Below are 27,812 nucleotides of genomic sequence, written 5' to 3'. Positions count from 1 at the left end.
ATGGCAAATCGTCCCACAGGGAATGAATTGGCCACGGTGAGGTGGCTGCAGCGAGTTGGCTATGGTGAGTTGTCCCATTCCAATATGGGATTGGGATAGCCTGATTCTCCCAACGAATCAAGACGTCTCATCTTTTTTTTTTATTAAAGAGTTTTACAAAAACAAGATTTTACAATATATCCCCAAATCCCCCCCAAACCCGCCCACTTCCCCCCCCCACTTCCCAGAGCTAAATACAGGATTATAGTTATAATAATCATATTCTAAATAAAAAAATATACATAATATACCATTAACCATTCATAATGTGCTTTAACTCCCCTTTAACATAAATACATACAAAGTACCAACAATCAATAACAATATCCCTCTAAAATCTACTCATAAGCTAAGTGGAACTTTTTAGTCCCATATTTGTTCTGAATATAATCTATCCATCTCCTCCAAACTGAAATATATCTTTCCTGTGAATGATCTTTCAAGTAAGCAGAAATCTTAGACATTTCTGCAAGATTCGCAACTTTAAACACCCATTCTTCTATAGTGGGCAAACTATCCTTCTTCCAATATTGTCCCACCAGTAACCGTGCTGCTGTTATCATATTCAAACATCAAATTGGTTTCTTTAACATCACAATCTACAACAATGCCCATTACGTCTCATCTTTGTAAGAGAAGATTCAGCTTTCTCCCCTCCATGTCTGAGCAAGGGGTTGGACTAGAAGACCTCCAAGGTCCCTTCCAGCTCTGTCTATTCTGTTACGGTACTACTACCACGCAGGGAAAGAGTTGAGGGTTGCCTCTTTGACAACTTCTGAATTATTTCAGGTTCACTTGGAAGAAGGCGATAGGAGAGCTTTGAGGCCAGCGAAGCAAAGTTTTTCCTCTCTCCTTCTGCTCGTTCCTAACTCTACCCAACAGATACCCCCCCCCCAAAAAAAATAATCTCCGCTGACTTTTGGAAATAAGTCGGGTCAGTCTTCCCCAACTTTATTCAGTCGCATGCACCGTGGAAATAGTTAACCCAAATCTGTCTCTTGTAATTATGTTCTGCTGGCCGGATGAAAGCTTCGTAGAGGTTCTGCTGGAGTGGTTGTTCTTTCAAGCGTTCTGCGGCAAATTTGATACTAAGTGATTAAAGCATGCAAAGGAGAAAAAGAAGGGAGCTCCAACTTCTTTCCTCCCCGTCCATGGGCCTCTTAACTGCAGCTTTGATTGTTGACCAAAATTCCCCTTTCACAACTGTCACCTTGGGTTGGCTTATCCCAGCCATGAAAGTCATGACAAGTTCCAGAACTTACTGGTGTGTGTGTGTGTGTGTGTGTGTGTGTGTGTGTGTGTGAAGGGAATTAGCTTGCCTTGTTTTTCTGAAGAACATGGCCAGGTGGCCTATCTCCACCCAGGCGTCTCTTCCTGGCAGGTTTGATATAAACAGGGTCCTGTCCCCCTCGCTCTGCTCTTCTTCCTAACCGCCACTCATATCTCCGTGACCTTTTTCTTCCTCGTTTCTGAAAGGCGAACATCTCACAGAGAAGCCATCCCAATCATGCACAAAAGTCCTGCTAACTTGGGTGCCACCTCTGAGTGAATAGAATAGAATAGAATAGAATAGAATAGAATAGAATAGAATAGAATAGAATAGAATAGAATAGAATAGAATAGAATAGAATAGAATAGAATAGAAAATATAGGATAGGATAGGATAGGATAGGATAGGATAGGATAGGATAGGATAGGATAGGATATGGAATGGAATGGAATGGAATGGAATGGAATGGAATGGAATGGAATGGAATGGAATGGAATGGAATGGAATGGAATAGAATAGGAAATATAGAATGGAATAGAATAGAATAGAGTAGAGTAGAGTAGAGTAGAATAGAATAGAATAGAATAGAATAGAATAGAATAGAATAGAATAGAATAGAATAGAATAGAATAGAATAGAATAGAAAATATAGGATAGGATAGGATAGGATAGGATAGGATAGGATAGGATATGGAATGGAATGGAATAAAATAGAATAGGAAATATAGAATAGAATGGAATAGAATAGAATAGAATAGAATAGAATAGAATAGAATAGAATAGAATAGAATAGAATAGAATAGAATATATAGAATAGGATAGGATAGGATAGGATATGGAATGGAATGGAATGGAATGGAATGGAATGGAATGGAATGGAATAACAGAGTTGGAAGGGACCTTGGAGGTTGTCGGGATCAGAAGTTCTCTACCATCACCGCTCCTATTTTGGTTCCAAAGAAGCAGATTGAGAACCAGAATCAGAATAGAGCTGGAAGGGACCTTGGAGGTCTTCTAGTCCAGCTCCCTGCTCAAGGAGGAGAACCTATACCATTTCAGAAAACTGACTGTCCAGTCTCTTCTTAAAAACCTCCAGTGATGGAGCGCCCACGATTACAGGAGGCCAGCTGTTCCACTGGTTGATTGTCCTCACTGTCAGGAAGTTTCTCCTTAATTCCAGGTTGCTTCTCTCCTTGATCAGTTTCCATCCATTGTTCCTTGTCCTGCACCTCTGGTGCTTTGGAGAATAATTTGACCTCCTCTTCTTTGTGGCAGCCCCTCAAATACTGGAACGCTGCTATCATCTCTCCCCTGTTTCTTCTTTTCTTTAGACCAGCCAAACCCAAGTCCCGTAGCCGTTCTTCATATGTTTTAGTTCTCCAGGCCTTGGATCATCTTAGCTGCTCTTGTCTGAACTTTTTCCAGGGTCTCAACATCTTTTTTTTTTATAGAATGGTTCATTTGCTTTAGGTTGCTTGGTTGTTATGGCTTCTGTGGATGATGGGTTCTTGGAATCATTCACTACCCATAGAGTCCTTGAGTTACTAGAGTTCATGTCGCGACTGTTTGAAGTTAGAACGGCACTGGGGAAAAAAGAGACTTAGGATTGTTATTTCCTGACACTTAGAACAATTAACCAGCGGAACTCCCTGCCTCCAGAAGTGGTGAATGCTCCAACACTGGAGGTTTCTAAGAAGAGATTGTACAGCCATTGGTCTGAAATGGGATAGGGTTTGCTGCCAGAGCAGGGGGTTGGACTAGAAGACCTCCAAGGGCCCTTCCAACTCTGTTAATCCATTACTTTAGTGTGTTATTTTTTCCCCCTTAACTCTATCCTTCATTTCAGTCTGCATTTTGACTCCGAACACGGGTCCCATGGCTATCCAGGTGGGCGGAGGTTTTGACGGCTGTCCTTTAAAAAGACAAGAGGGATGACATTCTATCATCACTATGACCCAGTCGGTGGCTGTATGGCATTTTGCAAACCCTGCAGCCCAGTTTAGAAAGAGACAAGGCAAAGGGAAAAGAGTGGAAGCTGGTGTAAACAGCCTAGGAACCTTATTGTAATGAGATGTATCTTGGCTTAGTTTCAGCGGCGCATGAGGTTTAGTGGGCAACTGTAAGTAGGGAATACCACAGCTAAGTGTTTCCTCAGCAAACAAAAAACAAACACCCCCGCTCCCTATTATTAGAAAGCAGGCACTTCCATTTTTTATTTGCGCAGACCTCTAAAAATACAAAAGGGGGTTGTAAATATTTAATTTATTTTATTTTAATTCCATTTATATCCCGCCCTTCTCTGAAGACTCAGGGCGGCTTACAAGCTTAGCAGTAGCCTTCATTCTATATATATGCCTGCTTATTAGGGCTTTCACACACCCCCAAGCGGCATTATTACAAAGTCAGCTTAATTGCCCCCAACAATCTGGGTCCTCATTTTACCTACCTGGGAAGGATGGAAGGCTGAGTCAACCTTGAGCCTGGTGGGACTCGAACCTGCACTAATTGCAGGCAGCTACTTAAGGAGGCATTAGCCCACTGCTCCATCAAGGCTCAGTATGACCCACCCACTATCTGTTTCCTTCAGCAAAGTAGACGTGAAGGCAGGTCTTCCCTGGACTTGGACGGGAGGAACGTGGAAGCTCAGGCTCCTCACTGCGAGGAAGTTTCTCCTTAATTCAAGGAGAGAAGCAACCTGAAGTTAAGGAGAAACCTCCTAACAGTGAGGACAATCCACCAGTGGAACAGAAGTGGACTTCAGATGTTGTGGGTGCTTCAACACCAGAGGTTTTTAAGAAGAGACTGGACAGCCACATGTCTGGAATGATAGAGGGACTCCCTGCTTGAGCAGGGGGCTGGACTAGAAGACCTCCAAGGTCCCTTCCAGCGCTATTCTGATTCTGGTTCTTAATCTGCTTCTTTGGAACGAAAATAGGAGCGGTGATGGTAGAGAACTTCTGATCCCAACAATCTTTTTTTTTTTTTGAATCTGCCTCTAACCATCTCAAAATGTCCATGTTGGATCTCCGTCATCCAGGTCATGACTGTCCCAAAGGCTTTCTTTTCTTTTCTTTTTTCCCCAAGAGGCAACTGGACTTTCTTGTTTTTCTTTGAAGACATTTTGCTTCTCATCCAAGAAGCTTCTTCAGCTCTGACTGGATGGTGGTGTGGAATGGAAGGATCTCCAAAAGAAGACAAAGGACCAGCTGGGAATATAAATCCGTCCATTCCTCCACCATTCAGTCAGAGCCGAAGAAGCTTCTTGGATGAGAAGCAAAGGGTCTTCAAAGAAACGTCCAGCTGTCTCTTGGAAAAATCACCTGTGGGACAATAATCATGGACGCAAAGTAGGAGCTGTGACGACAGAGGAACCTCTTCTTGTCTTGAGAACCTGATACTCCCCGCCCCCCTGTTAGACCACCCTGAAGAGCTGTTCTTCAATCTTGTCCAAAGGCGGTCTTTAGAGGCAGTAGACTACATAGGGAGTAGAGACATCACTGCCAGTTCAGATATCATGATGACAAAATGGATGTTCTTCCAGATGACTCAATTGCGTACCTTCTTACACGCATAAACAGCCAAGGTTGTAGACCACTTTGTTTCCTAATGTGGAAGCTTATATGTAGTAGTGCCCATCCTCTCGGTATTTTACTACCTCCTTCCAACTTGTTCCACACTTCACCTAATAAGGGATGTGTCAGATTTTTGTGGTAGGGTAGAAATGAAGGTTGTTGGCGTATGGGGTCAAGGAGCAATAGGCAAGTACATTTCTTAGGGGTTTTTTGAAACCCCTCTGGATGAGGACTGACAATACAACCAGTTGTAAGCAAATGCATCCTTGTGAGAGATTTCCCAAAGCAGTTCCCAAGAATTCTTTAATGGAAAATGCTCAAAACCTGTCGGTAGTTTGTTAATACATTGTTTGATAACGTGAGATGAGACGTCTTCTACCTTTTGTGCACAAATAAGTATCTTATATTCCTCCCTCCTCTCACGGATTTGTTCAGAAGAATTCTAGGAACTGTCATTCTTAGGAAGGATCTGAGAATCCACTAATAAAGCATTTGCTACTGAGGCTTTGGTTCAATTAATTGACATTAAGCGTGTACTTCAAGGGGCATGGATGAGAGTTCTCAGATTGCTGATATTAGACGTTGGAATGATGGATGGGCTCAAGTAAGGGGTGAATCCAGGACGGAGGACTTCTGTACCAAATTAAATCATGATATCATGATGTCATGCTCACCCATATTCACTCTCTTTTCCTCCCTTTCCTTTTGCATTGCGGACACTTAGGATTATACGACAAATGTTCTTACACCACCCTTGACCGTGGATGGGTTTTGGGAATTAACAACATCAGTGACCAGGGCAATCAAGATCCTCGCTATTTTTTCTCCTTGAAGACCGACCGGGCCTGGAAGCTCACCACCATCACAGACCACCGCAGCTACCTTCCCAATCAGTGGGTTCACCTTGCCATCACTTACGATGGACGTCTGATGAAGTTGTATGTCAACGGTGCCCAGGTGGCAACTGGCAGAGAGCAGGTGGGGAGTATCTTCAGCCCTTTGACCTTGAAGTGTAAGGTCCTTATGTTGGGCGGCAATGCCCTGAACCAAAATTACCGAGGATACATAGAACATTTTAGTCTTTGGAGAGCAGCCCGTTCTCAGAAGGAGATACTGTCGGACATGACTCTGGTGGCCAGCAAAGTAGATGTTCCTCTACCTCAGCTAGTGTTTCAGGAAACTCTACTGAATGTGAAAAGCAGCTGGTCGCCCATGAAAGATAGCCCGCGTCTTCCTCTGACTGAGTTCACCTCCCACTCTGACTACCTGTTGGACACCAGCCTGGAGCCTCCTCTTTGTGGGCAAACTGTTTGCGACAACGTGGAGGTCATCACCAGTTACAACCAGATCCCAACCTTCCGCCACCAGAAAGTGGTCCGCTACCGCGTGGTGAACATCTACGACGACCATCATCGCAACCCGACCATCAGCCAGCAACAGATCGAGTTCCAGCACCAGCAGCTGAACGACGCCTTCGGCCCGTACAACATCTCGTGGGAAATGGAGGTGCTGGAGGTCGACAATTCCTCCCTTCGCAACCGCCTCATCCTGGCCAACTGCGAAATCAGCAAGATTGGAGACGAGAGCTGCGATCCGGAGTGCAACCACACGCTGACCGGCTACGATGGAGGAGACTGCCGCCACGTGCGTCAGCTTTCCTTCAACAAGAAGAAGCAGAACGGCGTTTGCGACATGGATTGCAACTCGGACAAGTACAACTTTGACGGTGGGGATTGCTGTAATCCGGACATAACGGATGTCACCAAGACCTGCTTCGACCCCGATTCTCCAAACAGGTAGGCACCTTCAAATCACAATTTATTTCACACCAGATCTTTTACACACGTTCTACCCGGTAGTCCTTGATTCGCAGCCATTCATTCAGTGACCGTTTGAAGTTAACAGCGGCACTGAATAAGGGACCTACGACCGTTTGTCATTCTTACGACGGTTGCAACAGGTCACGTGAGGAAAATTTGGGTGCTTGGCATGTACTTAGGACAGTTGCACAATGCTGGAGTTGTGTGACCCACATCTGCAAACTTCCTGGCTTATTTATTATTATTATTATTATTATTATTATTATTATTATTATTATTATTATTATTAATATTTATTATATTTATTATTATTATTGTTATTACTACTACTACTACTATTATCATTATTATTATTATTATTATTATTATTATTATTATTATTATTATTATCAGTGCTTTTTTGTAAAAGAAAAAGGTGCCGGAACTCACACATGTCATACAACCCGCCTTGCCCTACCCTACAAGGTTCCATCCAAAAAAGCTGCCGGAACTCCGTTCTGAGCGTTCTATGACAAAAAAAGCCCTGATTATTATTGTTATTGTTGTTATTGTTATTGTTGTTTTGTTTTATTATTTTATTTTATTTTATTTTATTATTTTATTTTATTTTATTTTTTATTTTATTTTATTTTATTTTGTTTTGTTTTGTTTTGTTTTGTTTTATTTTATTATTTTATTATTTTATTATTTTATTTTATTATTTTATTTTATTTTATTTTATTTTATTTTATTATTTTATTTTATTTTATTTTATTATTTTATTTTATTTTATTTTATTATTTTATTTATTTTATTTTATTTTATTTTATTTTATTTTATTTTATTTTATTTTATTTTATTTTATTTTATTTTATTTTATTTTATTTTATTTTATTTTATTTTATTTTATTTTATTTATTTTATTTTATTTTATTTTATTTTATTTTATTATTTTATTTTATTTTATTATTTTAGATGAACTATGTGCCACCAACTCTTTTTCAGTTCTCGGTGACCAAATAGGCAGACATTCTGCAAACCATTTGGCTTTCAGCCAAGGATCGGCCAGTTGCTCGTTTCACCTGCCCTTCCCATCTCATTCTGCTTTAGTAACATTATCTCTGCGGAGATTTGGAACAGAAGCGTACCCCCAGAGGGAAGGCAGGCGCCCTTGGTTCTTTTTGTGAGTATTTGATGCCAGCAATAAACTAAAGCAGAACCGATAAAGCTTGGAGGCACATGAAAAAGCCGATGAATTTGTACCGTTCTGCCATGGCCATCTGAGAACCGTATCAAGGACGAGATGTGTCCAGAGACATGAATGCGGAGTGGTTACCTGTTTTTAAAAGCATTGCTGCCCCGTTAACTTGGTTTTGATGAATGGCGTATCATTATTTTTTTTTTAAAAAAAATATAAGACATCTGTCTTAACAGTAGCTATCATTTGGGCCCCTGTGTATCTTGGTGGCGCTTCAAGAGAGCTTTGGCACAGCCTGTAAAGAAGAAGACATAAAAAAAATGAATAGCTGGCAAGGGATTTTGTGAGCCTTTTTGAGGTCTGATAGATGGTGAGGTGAAACACTCTTAAATTATTCCTAGGTTTTCTGAGGAAGAGACCAGGGGACAAACATTTCCTTGCTCCAGCTAGGAGTCTGTTTGGGTTTTAAGAAGTTCCCAGATCTTTAGGTAGAGATCAAAACAAAAATTACATCTGTCCCAAGAATAGAATAGGAGCTGGAAGGGACCTTGGAGGTCATCTAGTCCAGCCCCCTGCTCAAACAGCAAAGCCTACACCACCTCAGACAAGTGACTGTCTAGCCTCTTCTTAAAAATCTCCAGCGATGGAGCGCCCAAGATTTCTGGAGGCAAGCTGTTCCACTGGTTAATTGTCCTCACTGTCAGGAAGTTTCTCCTTAATTCCAGGTTGCTTCTCTCTTTGATCAGTTTCCACCCATTGTTTCTCATCCTGCCCTCTGGTGCTTTGGTGAATAATGTGACCCCCCCCTCTTCTTTGTGGCAGCCCCCTCAAATACTGGAACCTAGTTTATGCTAAGGCAGAGAAACCTGAATATCGTTTTATGAATTATATCTCTTCCTGAACATCCTTCTGGAATTAAAAAAAAAAGAGGTTACTCATCAATTATCCCTTTAGCCAAGGTCTTATATTAAAAAAATCTACTTTTATCGGGACAAAACCCACTGGAGTAAGGTGAGGATCAGAAACTCAAGTGATAACAGAATAACAGAAGAGTTGGAAGGGACCTCGGAGGTCTTCTAGTCCAGCCCTCTGCTCAAGGAGGAGACCCTATTCCATTCCATTGGACAAATGGTTGTCCAATCTCTTCTTAAAAAACCTCCATTGATGGAGCGCCCACAAGTCCTGAAGGCAATCCATTCTACTGATTCAATCAATCAATCAATCAATCAATCAACCAATCAATTAGAATAGACCTGGAAGGGACCTTGGAGGTCCTCTAGCCCAACCCCCTGCTCAACCTTATACCATTTTAGACAGGTGGCCGTCCATGTTTTTCTTAAAAGCCTCCAACGATGGAGCACCCACAACTTCTGGAGGCAAGATGTTCCACCGGCATCAGCAAATTTCTCCTTAGTTCTAGCTTGGTTCTCTCCTTGATTGGCCATTGTTCCTTCTCTTCCTCCTGGTGCTTTGGAGAAGAGGTTGACCCCTTCTTCTTTGTGGGGCAACCCCTCAAGTCCTAGAAAGCTGCTGTCGTATGTCGTCAGCATTTTGCCTCCTTCCAGACTGCTGCATTTTTTTCTGAGAAAAAAGAGGATCCCACTTTATCAGAATATAGAATAACAGGATTAAAATTAAAAAAAAAACAAAACCAGAGTTGGAAGGGATCTTGAAGGTCTTCTAGTCCAACCCCCCTACTGAGGCAGGAGACCCTATACCATTCCGGACAAATCTGTCCTGTCCGATCTTTTCTTAAAAACCTCCAGTGACGGAGCACCCGCAACATCTGAAGGCAATCCATTCTACTGTTTCAATCAATCAATCAATCAATCAATCAATCAATCAATCAATCAATCAGAATAGACCTGGAAGGGATCTTGAAGGTCTTCTAGTCCAACCCCCCTACTGAGGCAGGAGACCCTATACCATTCCGGACAAATCTGTCCTGTCCGATCTTTTCTTAAAAACCTCCAGTGACGGAGCACCCGCAACATCTGAAGGCAATCCATTCTACTGTTTCAATCAATCAATCAATCAATCAATCAATCAATCAATCAGAATAGACCTGGAAGGGATCTTGAAGGTCTTCTAGTCCAACCCCCCTACTGAGGCAGGAGACCCTATACCATTCCGGACAAATCTGTCCTGTCCGATCTTTTCTTAAAAACCTCCAGTGACGGAGCACCCGCAACATCTGTAGGCAATCCATTCTACTGTTTCAATCAATCAATCAATCAATCAATCAATCAATCAGAATAGACCTGGAAGGGATCTTGAAGGTCTTCTAGTCCAACCCCCCTACTGAGGCAGGAGACCCTATACCATTCCAGACAAATCTGTCCTGTCCGATCTTTTCTTAAAAACCTCCAGTGACGGAGCACCCGCAACATCTGTAGGCAATCTATTCTACTGTTTCAATCAATCAATCAATCAATCAATCAATCAATCAATCAGAATAGACCTGGAAGGGACCTTGGAGGTCTTCTAGTCCAACCCTTTACCATTTCAGACAGGTGGCTCTCCAGTTTTTTGTTTTTTTCCTCCTTAATTTCCTCCTTAATTTTTTTTTTCCTCCAGTGATGGTGGAGCATCACCACCACTATTATTGACTTGAGTAATCGAAGTCGATCTGGGCTTCCAGCATTTTTCAACAGGAGGGAGGCAACTTGGACACTGCAACGGATGGAATCAAATGGTGAACCCACCAGCCCCCTAGCCTGAAGCTTTCCCCTGTCGACACCCGCCACCCACCCACCCAGCCTTAGCATCTCCCTATCCTGTCTGGCAATCGTTTCTGATGGCGTCATTTGATCCGGCTTCCGAAGACAGGAAGAACCTCCAAGCTGTGAGATATCGCAACAGCTTGCCTTCCAAGAGTTCTTTCACTCGAAAAGAGACTTTCACTTGCTCTCGATCAAAACCTCTGTGTTTTTTTTGTTTTGTTTTGTTGTGTTTTTTTTTTAATAGCCACCCAAGGAAGACTATCAATAGAAGAGGTTTTGTCCAAACATAGAACAGCCTGATGGGAAAGGCCAGGAAAAATTTCCGTCTTGAAAGGAGACCAAGAGATGTAGTAACATTAGCTTGCACACACAGGAACGGGTGGTGCTTGGTTCTTTGGGAGGCCGATTTCAAAAAAATAAATAAATAAAAATCTACCCCTTTTCCCACCAGTGGACATTAGCAGCTTGTCCTTACCTCGTCTCTGACTCAGCTCCTTCTGTCCCTCCAAACAGAATAAGGAAATGGGCGACAATAAACTATTTATGATTCAAATCCTCCATGAAATCAGCCTGAGCTGAAAATTGATGCCAAGATGTCCCGGGGCCGATTTTCCACCCCACCCCACCCCACTCGAGTCTTTCGCTTCCCTGGGCTGGGGGGGGCGGGGGGAGGAAGAAAGGCTTCTGTTTTTCCGCCTTATTCTTAAAGGACTTAGAGAATTGTCCCCGAGGTGCTTTTTTTAATTTTTTTTTTAATTTCCCAAGAGGCGACTGGACTTTTCCTCCATTTTTCTTTGAAGACGTTTCCCTTGTCCTCCAAGAGGCTTCTTCGGCTCCGACTGGATGGCGGGGGAATGGAAGGAGCTTTGACTCTCTCTTAAAAAAAAAAAATTAAGGCTGCAAGGAGTAGAAATCTTCCACCTCTTCCTAAGGACACTTGCCCTAATACCTGCAGACCACCCTTTTGCTCTTGGGCCACTAACCTACAAAGAGGACGCTTAAGCATAGGGGTCATCCTTAGCCGAGCTGCATCTTCCAGAGTGAGCTACTGCCGTGGAAGGGAAAAACCCTCTCCTTTTTTGTGTGTGTGTGTGTGTGCCTAGGGAGGTAGCTTTCATGATTCAACGAAAGGAAGGGCTGGGGAAGCCAAGGCCAAAGCTATTTCCAGTTTGACTGACTTCATCAGCAGGTGGGGAGTGTGTGTGTGTGTGTGTGTGGGGAGGGGGGGGACGGCGAGGAAGGCTGGTGAACTAGCAAGAAAAAAATGCGTGAGCAATCATGGTATTGTGGAAACATTCTTTTTTTTTGTCTAGCTTTGTTTGGTCGGGTTTTTTGTTTTTTTAATTCCCTCCCCCCCCCCCCCGCCGCTTCTTGTGGGAGGACTCTGAAACCTTTGGTGTCTTGCCAGCTCTCGTATAGCTTCTCCTTTCCTCCTGGGAATGGAATTCCAGAAAAGAATCCGAGGAATTCCAACATAGCAAAAGAGTGGAGCGGACTGGCTTTGGGAATGTTCCACGATAAACAGCCCCTCAAAACCTGGTGATTCTCTTTGGAGAATAGTGGACCAGGAGCGCGCGCCCTCCGCTTCTTTCTTTCTTTCTTTCTTTTTCTTTCTTTCTTTTCCTAGGCCCAGTCCTTCCTCTACCACCCCAAAGTTGCACGATGAGTCGCATGTCAGGCGCGAAGAATTAGGCCCGTTGACTATAATCAGGGGTGTCAAACTCAATTTCATTCAGCATTGTGGTTGCCCTGGGGGGGGGTATGGCCAGGGTGGGCGTGGCCTACTGGGTGGGCGTGGCTAGAGTGCCTATGGCTTACTGGGTAGGCGTGGCCAGCTCTACATCATTGGCATCAAGGGTGCCTATGGGGGCCTGGGCAGGAGTGGGACAGATCTGAGGGTCTCTGGCAGGAGGAGGGTCTCTGGGCCAGGGCCAAGGCAGCGGGGGCCGTTCCCTTACTGTTTCCAGGATGGCTTCACGGGCTGCATGAAACCGCGGGCCGTATCTGGCCCCCGGGCCTTGTGTTTGACATGTCTGGACTAGATTCTTGGGAATAAGCATAAGTCAGCAAGTGTCCCATTCCGGCTCTCGGAACGTTCTGGGTTCCTATGTCACAAAAGCATCTTTCTTGATATGCTCGCTTCCCCCATGATGTTCTGCCCAAACAGGTGGATGGATTTGAACGGTGGTTCTTCCTGCAGCTGGCCAATTTGAACCCTTGATCTCTCTGGAAAGATAGGTCATTCGCATAGAAATGTACAATCCCAGGGCTGGATGGGAATCATGGAGGTCTTCTCGTCCTAACCCCTTGCCTAAGACAGGAGACCTTAAAACCCTCCTGAACCAATGGATGTTCAATCTTCTCTTGAAAACCTGGACTTAGGACTCGTCCCCCAAAGACAGACCGGCTGGGGCAAGGCAAGTCTTCCAACAGCCCCTCAGAAGTTGACGTGTGTCAGATACACCTGATAACAGGTATGAGGATGAGCAGCGTTGACATGCTAACCGATCTTTCTCATTCTCGTTTCAGGGCCTACTTGGACGTCAAGGAGCTGAAGAACAGACTCAGCTTGAACGGCTCCACCCATCTCAACATCTTCTTTGCCAAGTCTTCTGAAGAAGAGTTGGCTGGCATGGCCACCTTTCCTTGGGACAAAGAAGCCTTGGTGCACTTGGGTAAGGCGCCATGGCGGTGCAGGGGTTAGAATGCAGTCCAGGGAGCCCTCGATTCGCGACGGTTCATCTAGTGACCGATTGAAGTGGAAAAAGGGACTTGGGACCGTTGCTCAGCCTTATGACCTTTGCAGCATTCCCCGGGGTCACGTGACTCACATTCGGACGCTCGGCAACCGACTCACATTTATGAGCATGGCGGTGTCCCTGGGCCGTGAAGCAAAGTCAAGGGGATCCCCTTAAGAACCAGTTTACTAGCGTATCAATTGCAGAGGCAAGAAAAGTCGTTAAAAGGGAGCCATTCCCCCTTAACAAATGTCTCGCTTAGCCACATAAATGTTGGGCTCAGGGGTGTCATACATGTTGAGGACTGCCTGCCTATATCTAAGAGCTCTTGCTATTGCTGAGACCCCAAGGGAATTTGAACAGGAGAAGTGAGTCTTGGTGGGCACGTGGGATGTGTTCATACACCCCAAGCCTCAACAGTTCGAGGGAAGTTCCAGCCGAATTTGTAGACCCTGCTAAACTTCTTTTTTTTAATCCCATTTATATCCCGCCCTTCTCCGAAGACTCAGGGCAGCTTACAATCTAAAGCACAAATCAATGTGCTTAGCAATAACTTGGTTAGTTTCGCTTCCGTTTGGGAGGAAGGTACAGCAGGTTCAGTGTGTAAAAACCTTTCCAGAGTTTATGGATCAGGAGGGTGTGTGCGAAGCCGTAACAATGCTTCACTCAGAAATCAAGTTAAGGACTTGGTGTGAACATTAAGAAGGAGACTCTGGGATGTCATCAACTTTTGTTCTGGATTCTTTTCTTTTTTTAAAAAAAAAAAAATTCCTTTCCAACTGTAGCCTTAAATAGCCCAGAGGTTATTTAAGGATTAAATAGAGGATTATAAACAGAAAATGGGGGGTGAGGAAGAAAGAGAGAGAGAGAGAGAGGGAGAGGGAGAGGGAGAGGGAGAGGGAGAGAGAGAGGGAGGGAGGGAGAGAGAGAGAGAGAGAGAGAGAGAGAGAGAGAGAGAGAGAGAGAGAGAGAGAGAGAGAGAGAGACCAAGACAACAAAAATATTCATAATTCTTGACTTCCAGGCAGGAAAAAAAAGATTATAAACCCAAGTGATGTCAGCCCTGAAATTGTGTTTGTGTGTGTGTGTGTGTGTGTGGGAGAGAGAGAGAGAGGAAAGGAGAAAGAGAGAAGAGGAGAGAGAGGAAAGGAGAGAGAAAGAGAGAGAGGAGGAAGAAAGAGAGAGAAGGAGAGAGAAAGAGAGAAAAAGAGAGGAGAGGGAGAGAAAGAGAAAAAGAGAGAGAAAGAGAGACAGAGAGAGAAAGAGAGAGGAGGAAGAAAGAGAGAATGAGAGAGAAAGAGAGAGAAAGAGAGAGAGAGGAGAGAGAGAGAGAGGAAAGGAGAGAGAGAGAAGAGGAGAGAGAGGAAAGGAGAGAGAGAGAGAGAGAGAGAGAGAGAGAGAGAGAGAGAGAGAGAGAGAGAGAGAGAGAGGATGCTTTAAACTCCAAGATAGAATGTTTATGAGATGCACAACTCAGTATGATAAATATAAAAAAAATTACCTTGTCCTGGGGTCCTCCACCCCCTGATTAACGCTCCAGGCACCGTAATTCATGAGAATATATTCTATAATGGAGAGAAACAGAGCTGAGATAGGCAATTGGGTGAGAGAACTATACCTAGAGGGCAACTTCACTTGCATCTACCTTCTACTTCAATATTAGCCGCAGGAGGAAACCAAAAGTCGAACTAAGAACTCTTAGAATTAAGGAGAAATGTCCTGACGGTGAGAACAGTTGACCAGTGGGACGGACGTTGCCTTCAGAAGTTGTGGGTCCTCCATCACTGGAAATTCTTAAGAAGAGACTGGACTGCCATTTGTCCAGAATAGTATAGGGACTCCTCCTTGAGCAGGGGGCTGGACTAGAAGACCTCCAAGGTCCCTTCCGACTCTGTTATTCTCTGAACTGTGTAACAGCCAAAGAGGAACCCAACACTTCAATTCCAATAACTGGATATTTGGACTAATTAACATTATGCTCTCTTCTAGCACCTCCTGCTGGATTTAGCAGTTGTCTTGGCGACATGGTCAGCTGCCCGTCCTCCCTTTTAAGGTTTAATTAAAGCAAGGACTGCCCAAGCAGCCGCTGATACAGTTCTACAGAGGAATGATTTGTAGTTCTATATCTGTCTGGTTTGGTGCAGCCGCCAAACAGGACAGGTATGGACTTCAGTGGATTAGTTAGGACTGCAGAAAAAAAAAACATTCACAACCAGCCAGCCTTCCACTGAGCACCTGTATATTGTGCAGGTCAGAAGGAGGCTGAGAAACAACTGGACACAAAGACAGTCTCCACCCTCCCACCCCCACCCCTGTGCCATCACTCTGCTGAACACCTAATTCCCACAGCACTGACTTATGCCTGAGGATATTTACCCATATAGTAGGGCTGCGTTGCTATTATACTTCTCATCTTTCCTATTACTTTCTGTTATTGGTACCTTATGATTTATCACTTTGTTGTTTGTATGTACACTGAGAGCTTACGGACCAGAGACAAATTACTTGTGTCTCCAATCATGCTTGGCCGATGATGATGATGATGATGATGATGATGATGATGATGATGATAATAATAATAATAATAATAATAATAATAATAATAAGAAGAAGAAGAAGAAGAAGAAGAAGAAGAAGAAGAAGAAGAAGAAGAAGAAGAAGAAGAAGTTGTTGTTGGAAGGGACCTTTGAGGTCATCTAGTCCAACCCCCTGCTCAGGCAGGAAACCCTATACCATTTCAGGCAAATGGCTGTCCAGTCTCCTCTTAAAAACTTCCAGTGTTGGAGCATTCACCGCTTCTGGAGGCAGGTTGTTCCACTGGTTAATTGAATAGAACCTATTCTATTCTATTCCATCCCATAATTCTATTCTATTCTATTCCATCCCATAATTCTATTCTATTCTATTCTGCTCTGCTAAGCTCTGCTCTGCTCTACATTCTATTCTATTCTATTCTATTCTATTCTATTCTATTCTATTCTATTCTATTCTATTCTATTCTATTCTATTCTATTCTATTCTATTCTATTCTATTCTTATTCCATTCCTTCCCATCCCATCCCATCCCACCCTACTCTACTCTACTCTACTCTATTTGGTGTTCAAAGGCAGAGTCGCTTCACTGAATTTACCTGTGATAGCAGCAATTCTAATTATTGTGCCAAAAGAAGTCAGCCCCAAAGGAAGGAGGGGGAATAGACAGAATTAATTTCCTGTTTAGCCACCTTTCTCGCTTAGAAAAATCCTGCCCCGCCTTTCCATATTTGTTTCCCCCACTAGTTCTCTAAATCCAATACCTGTTTAATAAGAAAATAAAATGAAATATGTTCTGTTGTCCAGATCTTAACTCTGGAATAAATTATCATCGGGGCACCAAAAAAAAACAACAACAAAAACCAACCCCCCAAAACAACGATCTGTCTCTCGTTCGCTTTTAAATGGGAAAAAATGGTAATTGATTTAGATCTTTAACAGCAGTGAAAAATATACGGTTCCTTTCCTCTCCCCCCCCCAAACACCCCCACCCACCCACTCTCAAACAGACAGAAGAATCAAACAAACTGCTTAGCTTCACGGCCCTGATAAATTTGAGCCAGCCTGTACTGCGATATTTATCTTCTCCGTTCAGGGAGATGCTTTCCCTCCCCCCCCACTCCAATATCTCCAAGCATCAGAAAGAAAGAGAAGCATAAACAAAAGAAAACCAAATATCAAATCCGTGAACGAGTAGGGGGGAAAAAAAACCTGGAAAAGACCAGATGAATTGTGCTTTGGGATGAATTTGTTGCAAAGACACTCTGTACGGATTCTGTTTGGATTCCTGCGCCATCGCTTGGAGGTATTACGTTCCCAGGTGACTGTGTCCAGGAATTGGCTCCACTTTGGTCTAGGGAGCGAAGAAATCAATGTAGAGGGTAAATTCTAGTCCCAAATTAGCCATGAATGCCAGCTGGGTGACTTTGGGCCAATCACCAGGAGTCGGTGAGTTCTAGTCCCGCCTTAGTCATGAAAGCTGGCTGGGTGGTTTTGGACTGCCAGTCAAACAGGAGTTGGTGAATTCTAGTCCCACCTTAGTCATGAAAGCTGGCTGGGTGGTTTTGGACTGCCAGTCAAACAGGAGTTGGTGAATTCTAGTCCCACCTTAGTCATGAAAGCTGGCTGGGTGGCTTTTGGCCAATCACCAAGAGTCAATGAGTTCTTGTCCCTGCCTTAGGCATGAACGCTGACTGGGTGACTTTTGGCCAATCACCAGGAGTCAGTGAGTTCTAGTCCTGCCTTATGTGTGAAAGCTGGCTGGGTGACTTTTGGCCAATCACCAGGAGTCAGTGAGTTCTAGTCCTGCCTTACGTGTGGAAGCTGGCTGGGTGACTTTTGGCCAATCACCAGGAGTCAGTGAGTTCTAGTCCCGCCTTAGGCGTGAAAGCTGGCTGGGTGACTTTGGGCCAATCACTAGGAGTCGGTGAGTTCTAGTCCCGCCTTAGTCATGAAAGCTGGCTGGGTGACTTTTGGCCAATCACCAGGAGTCGGTGAGTTCTAGTCCTGCCTTAGGCGTGAAAGCCTGCTGGGTGACTTTGGGCTAGTCCTTCTCTCTCAGCTCTCCTCACCTCACTGGGTTGTTAATGATGAGGAAAATAGGAGGAGGAGGAAGTATTAGATATGTTTGCCGCCTTGAGTTAGTCATAAAAGTAATAAAGGCAGGAAACAAACAGACAGACAAATAAATTGGCTTATTGGGCTCCAGCAAAGATGCCACTGAAGCCTATTGGAGTCCCTCACCCTGATTCTCTTCCTCCTCCTCCTCCTCCTCCTCCTCTTCCTCCTCTTCTCTGTTGTTGTACGTCCTTCCTTGCTTCCAAGCCTACAAACAAGGAGGAAATAATCACAAAGAGATGTCATTTGTCTTCCTTTCTGGGTCCCACACAATTCATTTTTGTCCCCACCAAAAGGAAGTTCGTTGCGAGTGCTTTTCGGTAGGCTTCATGCAAGCCTTGCATCTGTCTGTGCTTTTCTTTCATTCACCACGTCTCTGGAGGCGCCAACATGCAACAATGTCCCTCCCTCTTTTTTTGTCCCTTCAGGAGGCATCGTCCTGAATCCTTCCTTCTATGGCATTGCTGGTCACACCCACACCATGATCCATGAAGTTGGACACAGCCTTGGACTCTACCATGTCTTCAAGGGGGTCTCTGAGATCTTCTCCTGCAGCGACCCCTGCGTGGAAACGGAACCGTCCTTCGAAACGGGGGATCTCTGCCCCGATACCAATCCTACCCCAACTCACAAAGTCTGTGGCGACCCCCCTGCTAGTAGTAACATGTGTGGGTTCCATAACTTCCAGAATACACCATTCAACAACTTTATGAGCTACGCAGGTAACAGCTCTTTCGTGCTGGGGTAATTTGCTGGTTGTAGGCTTTAGACCCAACCCTGGCAACTTTAAGACCTATGAACTTCAACTCCCAGAATTCCCCATCCCCATGGCCGGAGAAGTCTGGGAGTTGAAATCTACCAGTCTTAAAGTCGCCAAGGTTGGACGCCCCGGCTTTAGACAGTGTTGTACAATATTTGGACTGAATTCAAGAAGCTGGTGAGCTCCATACCAAAACTGTGTTTGATGCAGATATAAGCACTGTGTGGTCCAGACTGGGAGAGATGAAAATAATACCTTGGAAGCAAAAAGTGTTGGCATATTATAGCATGGACATTCCCCATAAAGTCTTCAGAAGCACAGCTCAGCTTCAAGCAAGCTTTGTAGACCAACTAAGAGAGAGGTCCCCAACCTTTTGGACACCAGGGACCGGTTCTGTGGAGAGAGCTTTTTCCACGGACCGGAGGGTGCGTGGTTTTGTGTGCTGCCTGCCTCCCACGGATGGGGCTTTGCTTGTTTGTGCGGACCGGTTGCTGGCATGCCGCAGCCCAGTACTGTGGATTGGGGACCCCTGAACTAAGATACAGCAGTTCAACTTGGGCTGAGTTCAGAAAGCTGCTAGTAGTTTGCAATATTAATTATATTAATATTAATATTATATTAATTATATTATATTAATATTATATTATATATTATATATATTATATAATTAATATATTATATTAATATTATATTAATATTAATATTAAGGAGGCATTAGCAGTGGGCTAATGCCTCCTTAAGTAACACCAGCTGCCTGCAATTAGTGCAGGTTCGAGTCCCACCAGGCTCAAGGTTGACTCAGCCTTCCACCCTTCCGAGGTGGGTAAAATGAGGACCCAGATTGTTGGGGGCAATTAAGCTGACTTTGTAATAATGCCGCTTGGGGTGTGTGTGTGTGAAAGCCCTAATAAGCAGGCATATACATAGAATGAAGGCTACTGCTAAGCTTGTAAGCCGCCCTGAGTCTTCGGAGAAGGGCGGGATATAAATGGAATTTTAAAAAAAACAAAAAAAAACCTCAGGGATAGGATGAGGGTGGGGGTTCGTTCTCCGAGCTTGTGGGTTGGTTTCCGAACATTTTCGTGACCAGGCTAGGTAACATCTTCAGCAGAGTTTAGGGGAGGTCAGCCTCAGCCTTCTTCTGTTTATAAGGGCTTCAGGTGTGGGTGTGTCAAGGGAGGGTCTGTGATGGGTCTTGTGAAGGGTCAGGTGTGAGTCATCAGTGAGAGGCTTGTGGTGGGTCTTGTAAGGGGGAGGTTAAATTAAGTCAGGGTCATTGGGAGGTGAACTGCTAGTGTGGGGAGGAGAGGGGGGGGCTTGCCTGGGTTGGTTGGGGGTCAGTGCTGTCTCTGGTTGGCTGTGCAGTTGATTTAGATTCTGATTTAGATTCTGGTTGTAGGTCAATGTGTCTCTTGATGGAATAGCTTGTGGAGTGAAGATGTTCCCTAGCCTGGTAATGAAACGTTGGGGAAAGCAACCCACAAACTCGGAGAATTAAGTTTTACCCTCAGCTGCTAGTAGTGTTTAGGTAGAAAACTGGGAAATCCTGTTGTCCTAAGTCTTAACTCTCTCTCTCTCTCTCTCTCTCTCTCTCTCTCTCTCTCTCTCTCTCTCTCCTGGTTTTTCTTCTTTGTTTTGATGGTGTGCGCAACTCCAGATGATGACTGCACCAATTCCTTCACCCCCAACCAGGTGGCCCGTATGCACTGCTACCTAGACCTTGTGTATCAAAGCTGGCAACCGGTCAAGAAGCCAGCTCCCATTGCCATCATGCCTCAGATTGTGGACCGAACAGAAACCTCTGTTACTCTGGAATGGTTTCCACCGATCGACCAGCACTTCTTTGAAAGGTGAATGGCTGGGACAATGTGTGTCCATCAGGTGATTTTAAAAGGCAGACTCAGAAAGCTGTCAATGTTATGGGAGGGAGGAGTTCTGAATGTTGTTGGATGGTTGTCCCCTTTTGTGGGGTGTGCATTGGATTAAGGAGCAGGGCCTACCCATCTGAGTGCCGTAGGAGAAAAACTCACAGAGGCACCTTGCTGAAAGAGTAGAGCAAAAATTAAGTTCAGAAAGGGAAGGGGGCTGAAGAATTATTCCAGAACAAAATGGAACAGATGTTGTGCATCTGAGCTGTTTAGCCACGTAACAAATGTTGAAAATAATTAGGTTGCGTTGGAGAGAGGTTGGCCAAGCCTGGGGGAGGAGTCAAGCAAGGAATTAGTCTGGAATCCTTACATGGGCACAAGAGGGCAAGCTCTGATCCCCTTGAATGTTGTTGAATATAGTCTAGTCCCGGGGTAGGCAATCTTGGCTCTTTTATGTGGCCATGCTGACTCAGGAATTCTGGGAGTTGAAGTCCACAAGTCATAAAAGAGCCACGGTTGCCTACCCCTGGTCTAGTTCAAGTGTAGACAATCAGTCTGGGAAGGTTAATATTAATATGAGGTGTGAACAGTTAGATCCACACTGGAAGAGTTCAGCGGCATTCAAGAGGGGCCAGACCTTGCCCTCTTGTGACTACCTAAGGATTCCAGACTATTTCCCTGCTTAACTCCTTCCTCAGACTCATCCACAATCTGACAGGTTGATGCTCAGCATGATTCGATAATATTTTGACCGGTTCAAATGCTAGGTTTCTACGGCACCCGATTCAATCAGTTTACGAACTCCTGCGAGTTAGCGTAGGGGACGGAGCAGCAACAAAATTCAACCTCACGCCAGCCTTTTGTCTAGAGAAGAATCACTGGATTGTGAGTCAGGCGGCATACAAACTTCACAAGTAAATAAAGCGGTCGAGTCGTCCCTCACCTACCCTGGAGGTTTCATTTCCAGCTTTCCCTTTTTCCGTGGGCCTCCCGTTCAGACCCAAGCGCCATCTTCCATCCGGCTTTCCCCCCAAAGGATCAATAGAGGCCACGCAAATGTGCATTCAATTTAAGTTTCGTGAGGTGGTGACTGGACCCGAAATAAATTCAATCTGTCTATTAAGAGGCATGCTGATCGAAGGCTAATTGTTGTGTAATGAAAGACACCAGCCCCGAGGTCACTCTTCAGCCTCCCTCCGTCTGTGTTTATTAAGCCAGGGGCGAACGGATACTTAAATGACATCCAGTTGCCAGCCAGTTTGATCTAAGATTTCATAACAAAAAAACAACCTTAAATCAACACTCCGTTTTCTTCTGCAGACCCTTCCACTGGGAGGGTCCGTGTTTTGTCGAGCAGGTATGACCTGGGGGATATCAAAGGAAACATTTTCCTTCGATGATATCACCGTTTTCTGAGTCCCCCCCCCCCCAAAAAAAACCTTGGATAAATAAATCTTGCAATGACTTCTTCCCTCTGAAGACCGAAGGGCGAGAATTGCTTAAAATCTCATTTTTGAATGATAACCCGCCTGTTTTGTAAGTTCTTGCAAATTTAGCGTTCATCTCAGGTGGCACACTGAAAATTCGGAACCCCAATCTTAGATGGTTACCGGGGTGCTAATCGTCCTCAGGAATTTCTACCCTATAGATTACAATGCAGATGGACCTCATCTGCCACTTCGGAGACGTATCATAGCTGTTTGAACTCGACCATCTACTACCTTTAATTTCCCCAATATTTCAGACCAGCTTTGGGATGGGAAAGTTTGCATGTCATGAATGAAGGCGAATCTACGTGTCCCAGGATAATGTTGCAGGATCCAATCTGGGTCGGTCACCGGGACCAGAGGCTTCGCCTTCCGAGCTTTTGGATTCATGCTGGAGCCCATCCTTAGGGAACTTCTTTCTACCAGAATGTCCATCTGTCCATCCATCCATTCATCCATCCATCCCTCTATCCATCCATCCTTCCATCTGTCTCTGTCTCTGTCTGTGTATCTAGCTACCTATCTACCCACCCATCTGCCCATCCATCCATCCATCCCTCTGTCCATCCATCTGTCTGTCCATCCGTCTGTCTGTCTACCTACCTACCTACCTACCTATCTACATCTGCCCATCCAACACACTCTCTTTCTCTCTCTCTCTCTTTATCTATCCTATCCTATCCTATCCTATCTATCTATCTATCTATCTATCTATCTATCTATCTATCTATCTATCTATCTATCTATCTAGTTCCATTGGTTAATTGTTCCCACTGTTAGGAAGGAGAAACTTCCTAACAGTGAGGACAATTAACCAGTGGAACAGCTTCCCTTCAGAAGTTGTGGGCGGTCCAACAATGGAGGTTTTTAAGAAGAGACTGGACAGCCACTTGTCTCCAGTTGTATAGGGTCTCCCGCCTGAGCAGGGGGTTGGACTAGAAGACCTCCAAGGTCCCTTCCAGCTCTGTTTTGATGGATGGATTTGAAAGTGTTGCAAGCCAAGCTTTAGGGAGATATATGGGAAAGGAGCCCCCAAAGGCAAACGAACTGGTTTTTCCATCACATCGCAAGAGGTGAGCTAATGCACGCAAGCCTCCAAAGAGGACCGAGGTCTAAAATTAGCTAATTGCATCACCTAAACCAAGCTACTAATAAATGCTTTTTATTTAGAAGCAAAGCCTAATGCTGCTTTTCAGGCTTGCGAAGATGCACCCTCTGACTTTTGCAACAATGGGCGTTTTGTTAGTTTTCGAATGCGTAAGAGAAGAAACTAGGAAGTTTGGAAGAATGTGGATTGCATCGGGGGGGGGGGGAATAAAAAAGTCCATTCATTTCTTGACTGCACCAAAGCGCCCTTTTTTTAATGTTGTTACCCCCACACCAGGTATTTTGCAACAGTATTTATATTCAGTCTGGAATCAGGGCGACGCAGATGGGAAAGGTGGTTGGAGCATTCTGAATAACAGAATAATAGAGTTGGACGGGACCTTGGAGGTCTTCTAGTCCAACCCCCTCCTCTGGCAGTAAACTCTATTCCATGTCAGACAAATGATTGTCCAGTCTCTTTGTAAAAAAAATGTCCAGTGTTGGAGCACCCACAACTTCTGGAGGCAGGTTGTTCCACTGGTTAATTGTTCCAACTGTCAGGAAATTCCTCCTTAGTTCTAGGTTGCTTCTCTCCTTGGTTAGCTTCCATCCGTTGCTTCTTGTCCTGCCTTCAGATGCTTTGGAGGATAGCTTGACTCCCTCTTCTTTGGGGCAGCCCCTGAGATACTGGGAGACTGCTACCATGTCTCCCCTAGTCCTTCTCTTCATTAAACTAGACATACCCAATTCCAGCAACTGTTCCTTATACGTTTTAGCCTCCAGTCCCTTGATCATCCTCCCTCTTCTTTGTGACAAATATTGGAAGACTGCTTTCATCTCACCCATAGTCCTTCAATCAACAGTCCCCCTGGAGATTTAAAACTGCAACACAACAACTCGGGGCGCATCACCCCAAACCTGATTTCCAAAAGGGCAGCGGCATTCATATCCACCGTCTCTCGATCCCTTGCTTCTTCTCCTTCCTTCCTTCTTCCCAAAAAAAAAAAAAATAGCTCGCATATTACAGAATTTCTGATTCAAGGGGAGGGCTGGCCGAGAGGCTTTCATTTTTCAATCCTGATTTCCATCTCTCCAAGGGAGAGAGAGAGGTGGAAACCTGAGCTACCCAAAAAAAAAATGTTTTGTCTCTGAAGCTGATTATCAGCAAGATGGGCCCAGACCTAGAAGGTGATTCATTGAACAAATACATTCTTCACCGGGGAATGCGGGGTTTTTTTTGTTTTTTTTGTTTTTTTTTTTTTTTGGTTTTTAAAGCTACTTACAGGGCTGAGAAATTGGTTTCTCGCCCTTTAGTCATAGTCCACCACGAGGAGTATAATTCGACCTCCAGGCACTTGCCAGGAAATTTGGGGAGCGGGGAGACGTGTTGGCGATTGGGACCGAAGAAGTAGATGAAGTCTTAACTAAAAGATTAAATCCACCAAGAGGCAGACCCAGCTAGAGATGGGGTTCGTTGTAGTCACACTGGTGGGGTTGAGGTCAACGTACGGCGCGAATAGTGGACCCAGGATGGTAGCTTATTGTATAGTATCCCAAATCTCAATAAATCATAATTCAGTAAACCATGGAAACACCAAGATGGAAGGACGGAAGGGAGGGAGGGAAGGGAGGGAGAAGAGAAAGGGAGGGAGGAAGGAAGGAAGGAGAAAGAGAAGGAAGGGGGGAGGAAGGAAAGAAAGGGAGGGAGGAAGGAAGGAGGGAGGGAGGAAGGAAGAAAGAAGAGGAAAGAAGGAAGGGAGGGAAGAAGGAGGGAGGGAGGAGAGAGGAAGAAGGGAGGGCAGGAGGAAGGAAGGAAAGAAGGAGAAAGAAGGGAGGGAGGGAAGAAAGAAGGAGGGAGGAGAGAGGAAGGAGAGAAAGGGAGGAAGGGAGGAAGGAAAGAAGAGGAAAGAAGGAAGGGAGGGAAGGAGGGAGGGAGGAGAGAGGAAGGGAGAGAGGAAGGAAGGAGAAAGGGAAGGAAGGGAGGGAGGATGGAGAGAAAGGGAGGGAGGAATGAAGAAGGGAGGGCGGGAGGCAGGAAGGAAGGAAAGAAGGAGAAAGAAGGAAGGGAGGGAAAAAGGAGGGAGGAGAGAGGAAGGAGAGAAAGGGAGGAAGGAAGGAAGGAAGGAAGGAGAAAGAAAAGGAAGGGCGGGAGGATGGAGAGAAAGGGAGGGAGGAATGAAGAAGGGGGGCGGGAAGGAGGGAGAGGAAGGAGTTGAAGCAAGGAAGGAAAAAAGGATGGGAGGGAAGGAGAGAGGAAGGGATGAATGAACGAACGAACGAACGTTCTTTTCAACTGTTACTAAGTTGTAGCATTTCCTTTTCTCTCTTCCTGGCCACCTAGAGAAGTGGGATCGTCCTGTGACCTCTGTGGGGAAGGACGAGTTCTGGTGCAATACGCTTCCAGTGCCTCTTCGCCGATGCCCTGTGATCCCTCCGGCCACTGGAGCCCCCGAGGAGCTGAAGGTCAGCCTCAGAAGCGACTTACGCACCGGACAAGGGGTGGGACGGAGAAAGAGAAGCTCTGCAGGCACGCAAAAAAAAGGCGCTTAGCTCCTGCAGATCCAGAATGGAAGGCTCCTCAGACAGCATGATTAATACTTAGGAAGGATGACGAATTTCGGGGAGAGAAAGCAAACAAAGAAAGGCAATCAAGGGGGAAAGCAGTGAAGGATGAGTAACAAATTTATAATTAAGTGTGGAGGACTTTTTTTTCTTTCTTCCCTCCCTCCTCCTCCTCCTCCTCCTCCTCGGCGGTGTAAGTAAGCAAGACCTGCCTTTTTTTAAAATAAAAATATAAAAAAAACCCAGGAAGACGTTTGCTCGTTCTGTCTCTTCTGAACGGGTGCAAAATCCAGCTTCTCTTTCTCCTGACTCAACCTTTGCACGGTTTTGCAAACTGAGACTTGTCGATTGCGGCTCCTCTGGATTGTGTAATCCTTCGGCACCTGTTTCATTTTTCCCCTCTGCTTTTACCAGCCCGAGTTGCCATCCTTTGTGACCACGTCCAGCTTTTTTTTTCTTTTTCTTTTTTCAAAACAACCCCTCTGTGCTTCTGTTCTTGTTTTTTTTATTTGTTTGTTTGTTTTCTACTTGAGTTTTGGAGCTTGCTGGTCTGAGTAATGCTTTACACTTTTCTACCCATTTTTTTTTTTAATACCCCTGAAAATAAGAATACAAAACAGAGTTGGGAGGGACCTTGGAGGTTTCCTAGTCTGCTCCAGCAGGACAGCCTAAAGTATTTCAGACGAGTGGCTGTCCAGTTTCTTCTTAAAAGCCTCCAGGGATGGAGCGCTCACAACTTCTGGAGGCACGTTGGTCCACTGATAGATTGTCCTCACTGTCAGGCGAGTCTTGAAGTTGCCAACGTTGGAGTCATACAAGGGCCAAGTTTGAAGACCCGTGTCCTAGACTTTCTTAGGATTGAGGAGCTGGATTCAACTAGGCTGGTTTTTTTTCTTCAGATCTCACCCTAAGTCAGGAGTCTTCCAACTTGGCCCTTTTATGACTTGTGGACTTCAACTCCCAGAATCCCTCAGCCAGGCACGCTGGGTGAGGAATTCTGGGAGTTGAAGTCCACAAGTCATAAAAGGGCCAAGTTGGAAGACTCCTGCTTGTGGACTTCAGCTCCCAGAATCCCTCAGCCAGGCACGCTGGGTGAGGAATTCTGGGAGCTGAAGTCCACAAGTCATGAAAGGCCCAAGTTGGATGACCCCTGCTTGTGGACTTCAACTCCCAGAATCCCTCAGCCAGGCACGCTGGGTGAGGAATTCTGGGAGTTGAAGTCCACAAGTCATGAAAGGCCCAAGCTGCAAGACCCCTGGTTTGGAGCAACTTTTCCTCTAGCTGTGACTGTAGTTAGTTCTCATCTTACGACCACAGTTCAGCTCCGAATTTCATGCAGTGGCTGACTGAGGAATTCCAGGAGTTGAAGTCCACAACTCTTGAAGCTGCCAAGGCTGAAGACCCCCGTCCTAGAAAACGAAGGTAGTTTACATCCATTTATAGGGATTGTTGGAGCCAAGGTCCTAGAGAATCCTGGGCATTCCAAGTTTCCAAGTAGGTTTAATGCAAGTCTGATTCCATCCTGCCTTTTTCTGCTCTTGTGTTCAAGGGCACCCAGATGTGGAACAGCCATGTAAACTGATGTAAGAACATGGACTCCCAATTCAGCGGTCATCAAGCAATCGGTCCCACCAGCTTGCCCTGAACCTCAAGGATGCTACCTTCAGCTTCAATTTCAATATCCGGTCATCCCAGAATCTCTGACCATCTGGGTGACTTATGTGTCCCCCGAGTGGGACTCCAAAGAAGCCATAAACGACATCAAATTGTTGATGGTGGAGGAGAAAATGTCTCACTTGGGGCCTCAGAACTTCTTCTGCGACATCCCCCATGACCATCAGACTGGACGCAGAGAAGATGAAGGATGAAGTCCGAGGCATACAGATTTACACCTTGGACGAACAGCTGGAGATCGACGCTGCTATGATCACTTCGGTCCACAGAGCTCACCGTGTAAAAAATGCCGGCCCATCCAATACAAAGTCTCCCGGGACCCCCCATTTCAAAAAGGTCCTTCGTTTCTCATCTTGGACCTCAGTCGGAGATTTCTGGATACGTAA

General features: G+C 45.0%; 1 protein-coding gene across 1 annotated transcript; it reads left to right on the top strand.

Moving 5' to 3' along the window:
* On the top strand, positions 1-27,812 carry LOC310650732 (pappalysin-1-like; the record flags this gene model as incomplete). The annotated part of the gene is given in 10 exon segments (XM_083380319.1): positions 1-64; positions 5,606-6,677; positions 13,131-13,276; positions 18,418-18,711; positions 20,407-20,599; positions 25,532-25,653; positions 27,302-27,328; positions 27,331-27,578; positions 27,580-27,685; positions 27,688-27,812. Coding segments are annotated over 10 exon segments (2,397 nt in total).

This window comes from Vipera ursinii, assembly GCF_947247035.1.
Source record: "Vipera ursinii genome assembly, contig: scaffold_214, whole genome shotgun sequence".
In the NCBI taxonomy this organism is placed as follows: Eukaryota; Metazoa; Chordata; class Lepidosauria; order Squamata; family Viperidae; genus Vipera; species Vipera ursinii.
Note: the sequence above shows the minus strand (reverse complement) of the source record. Positions and strands in the feature narration are given on the sequence as shown.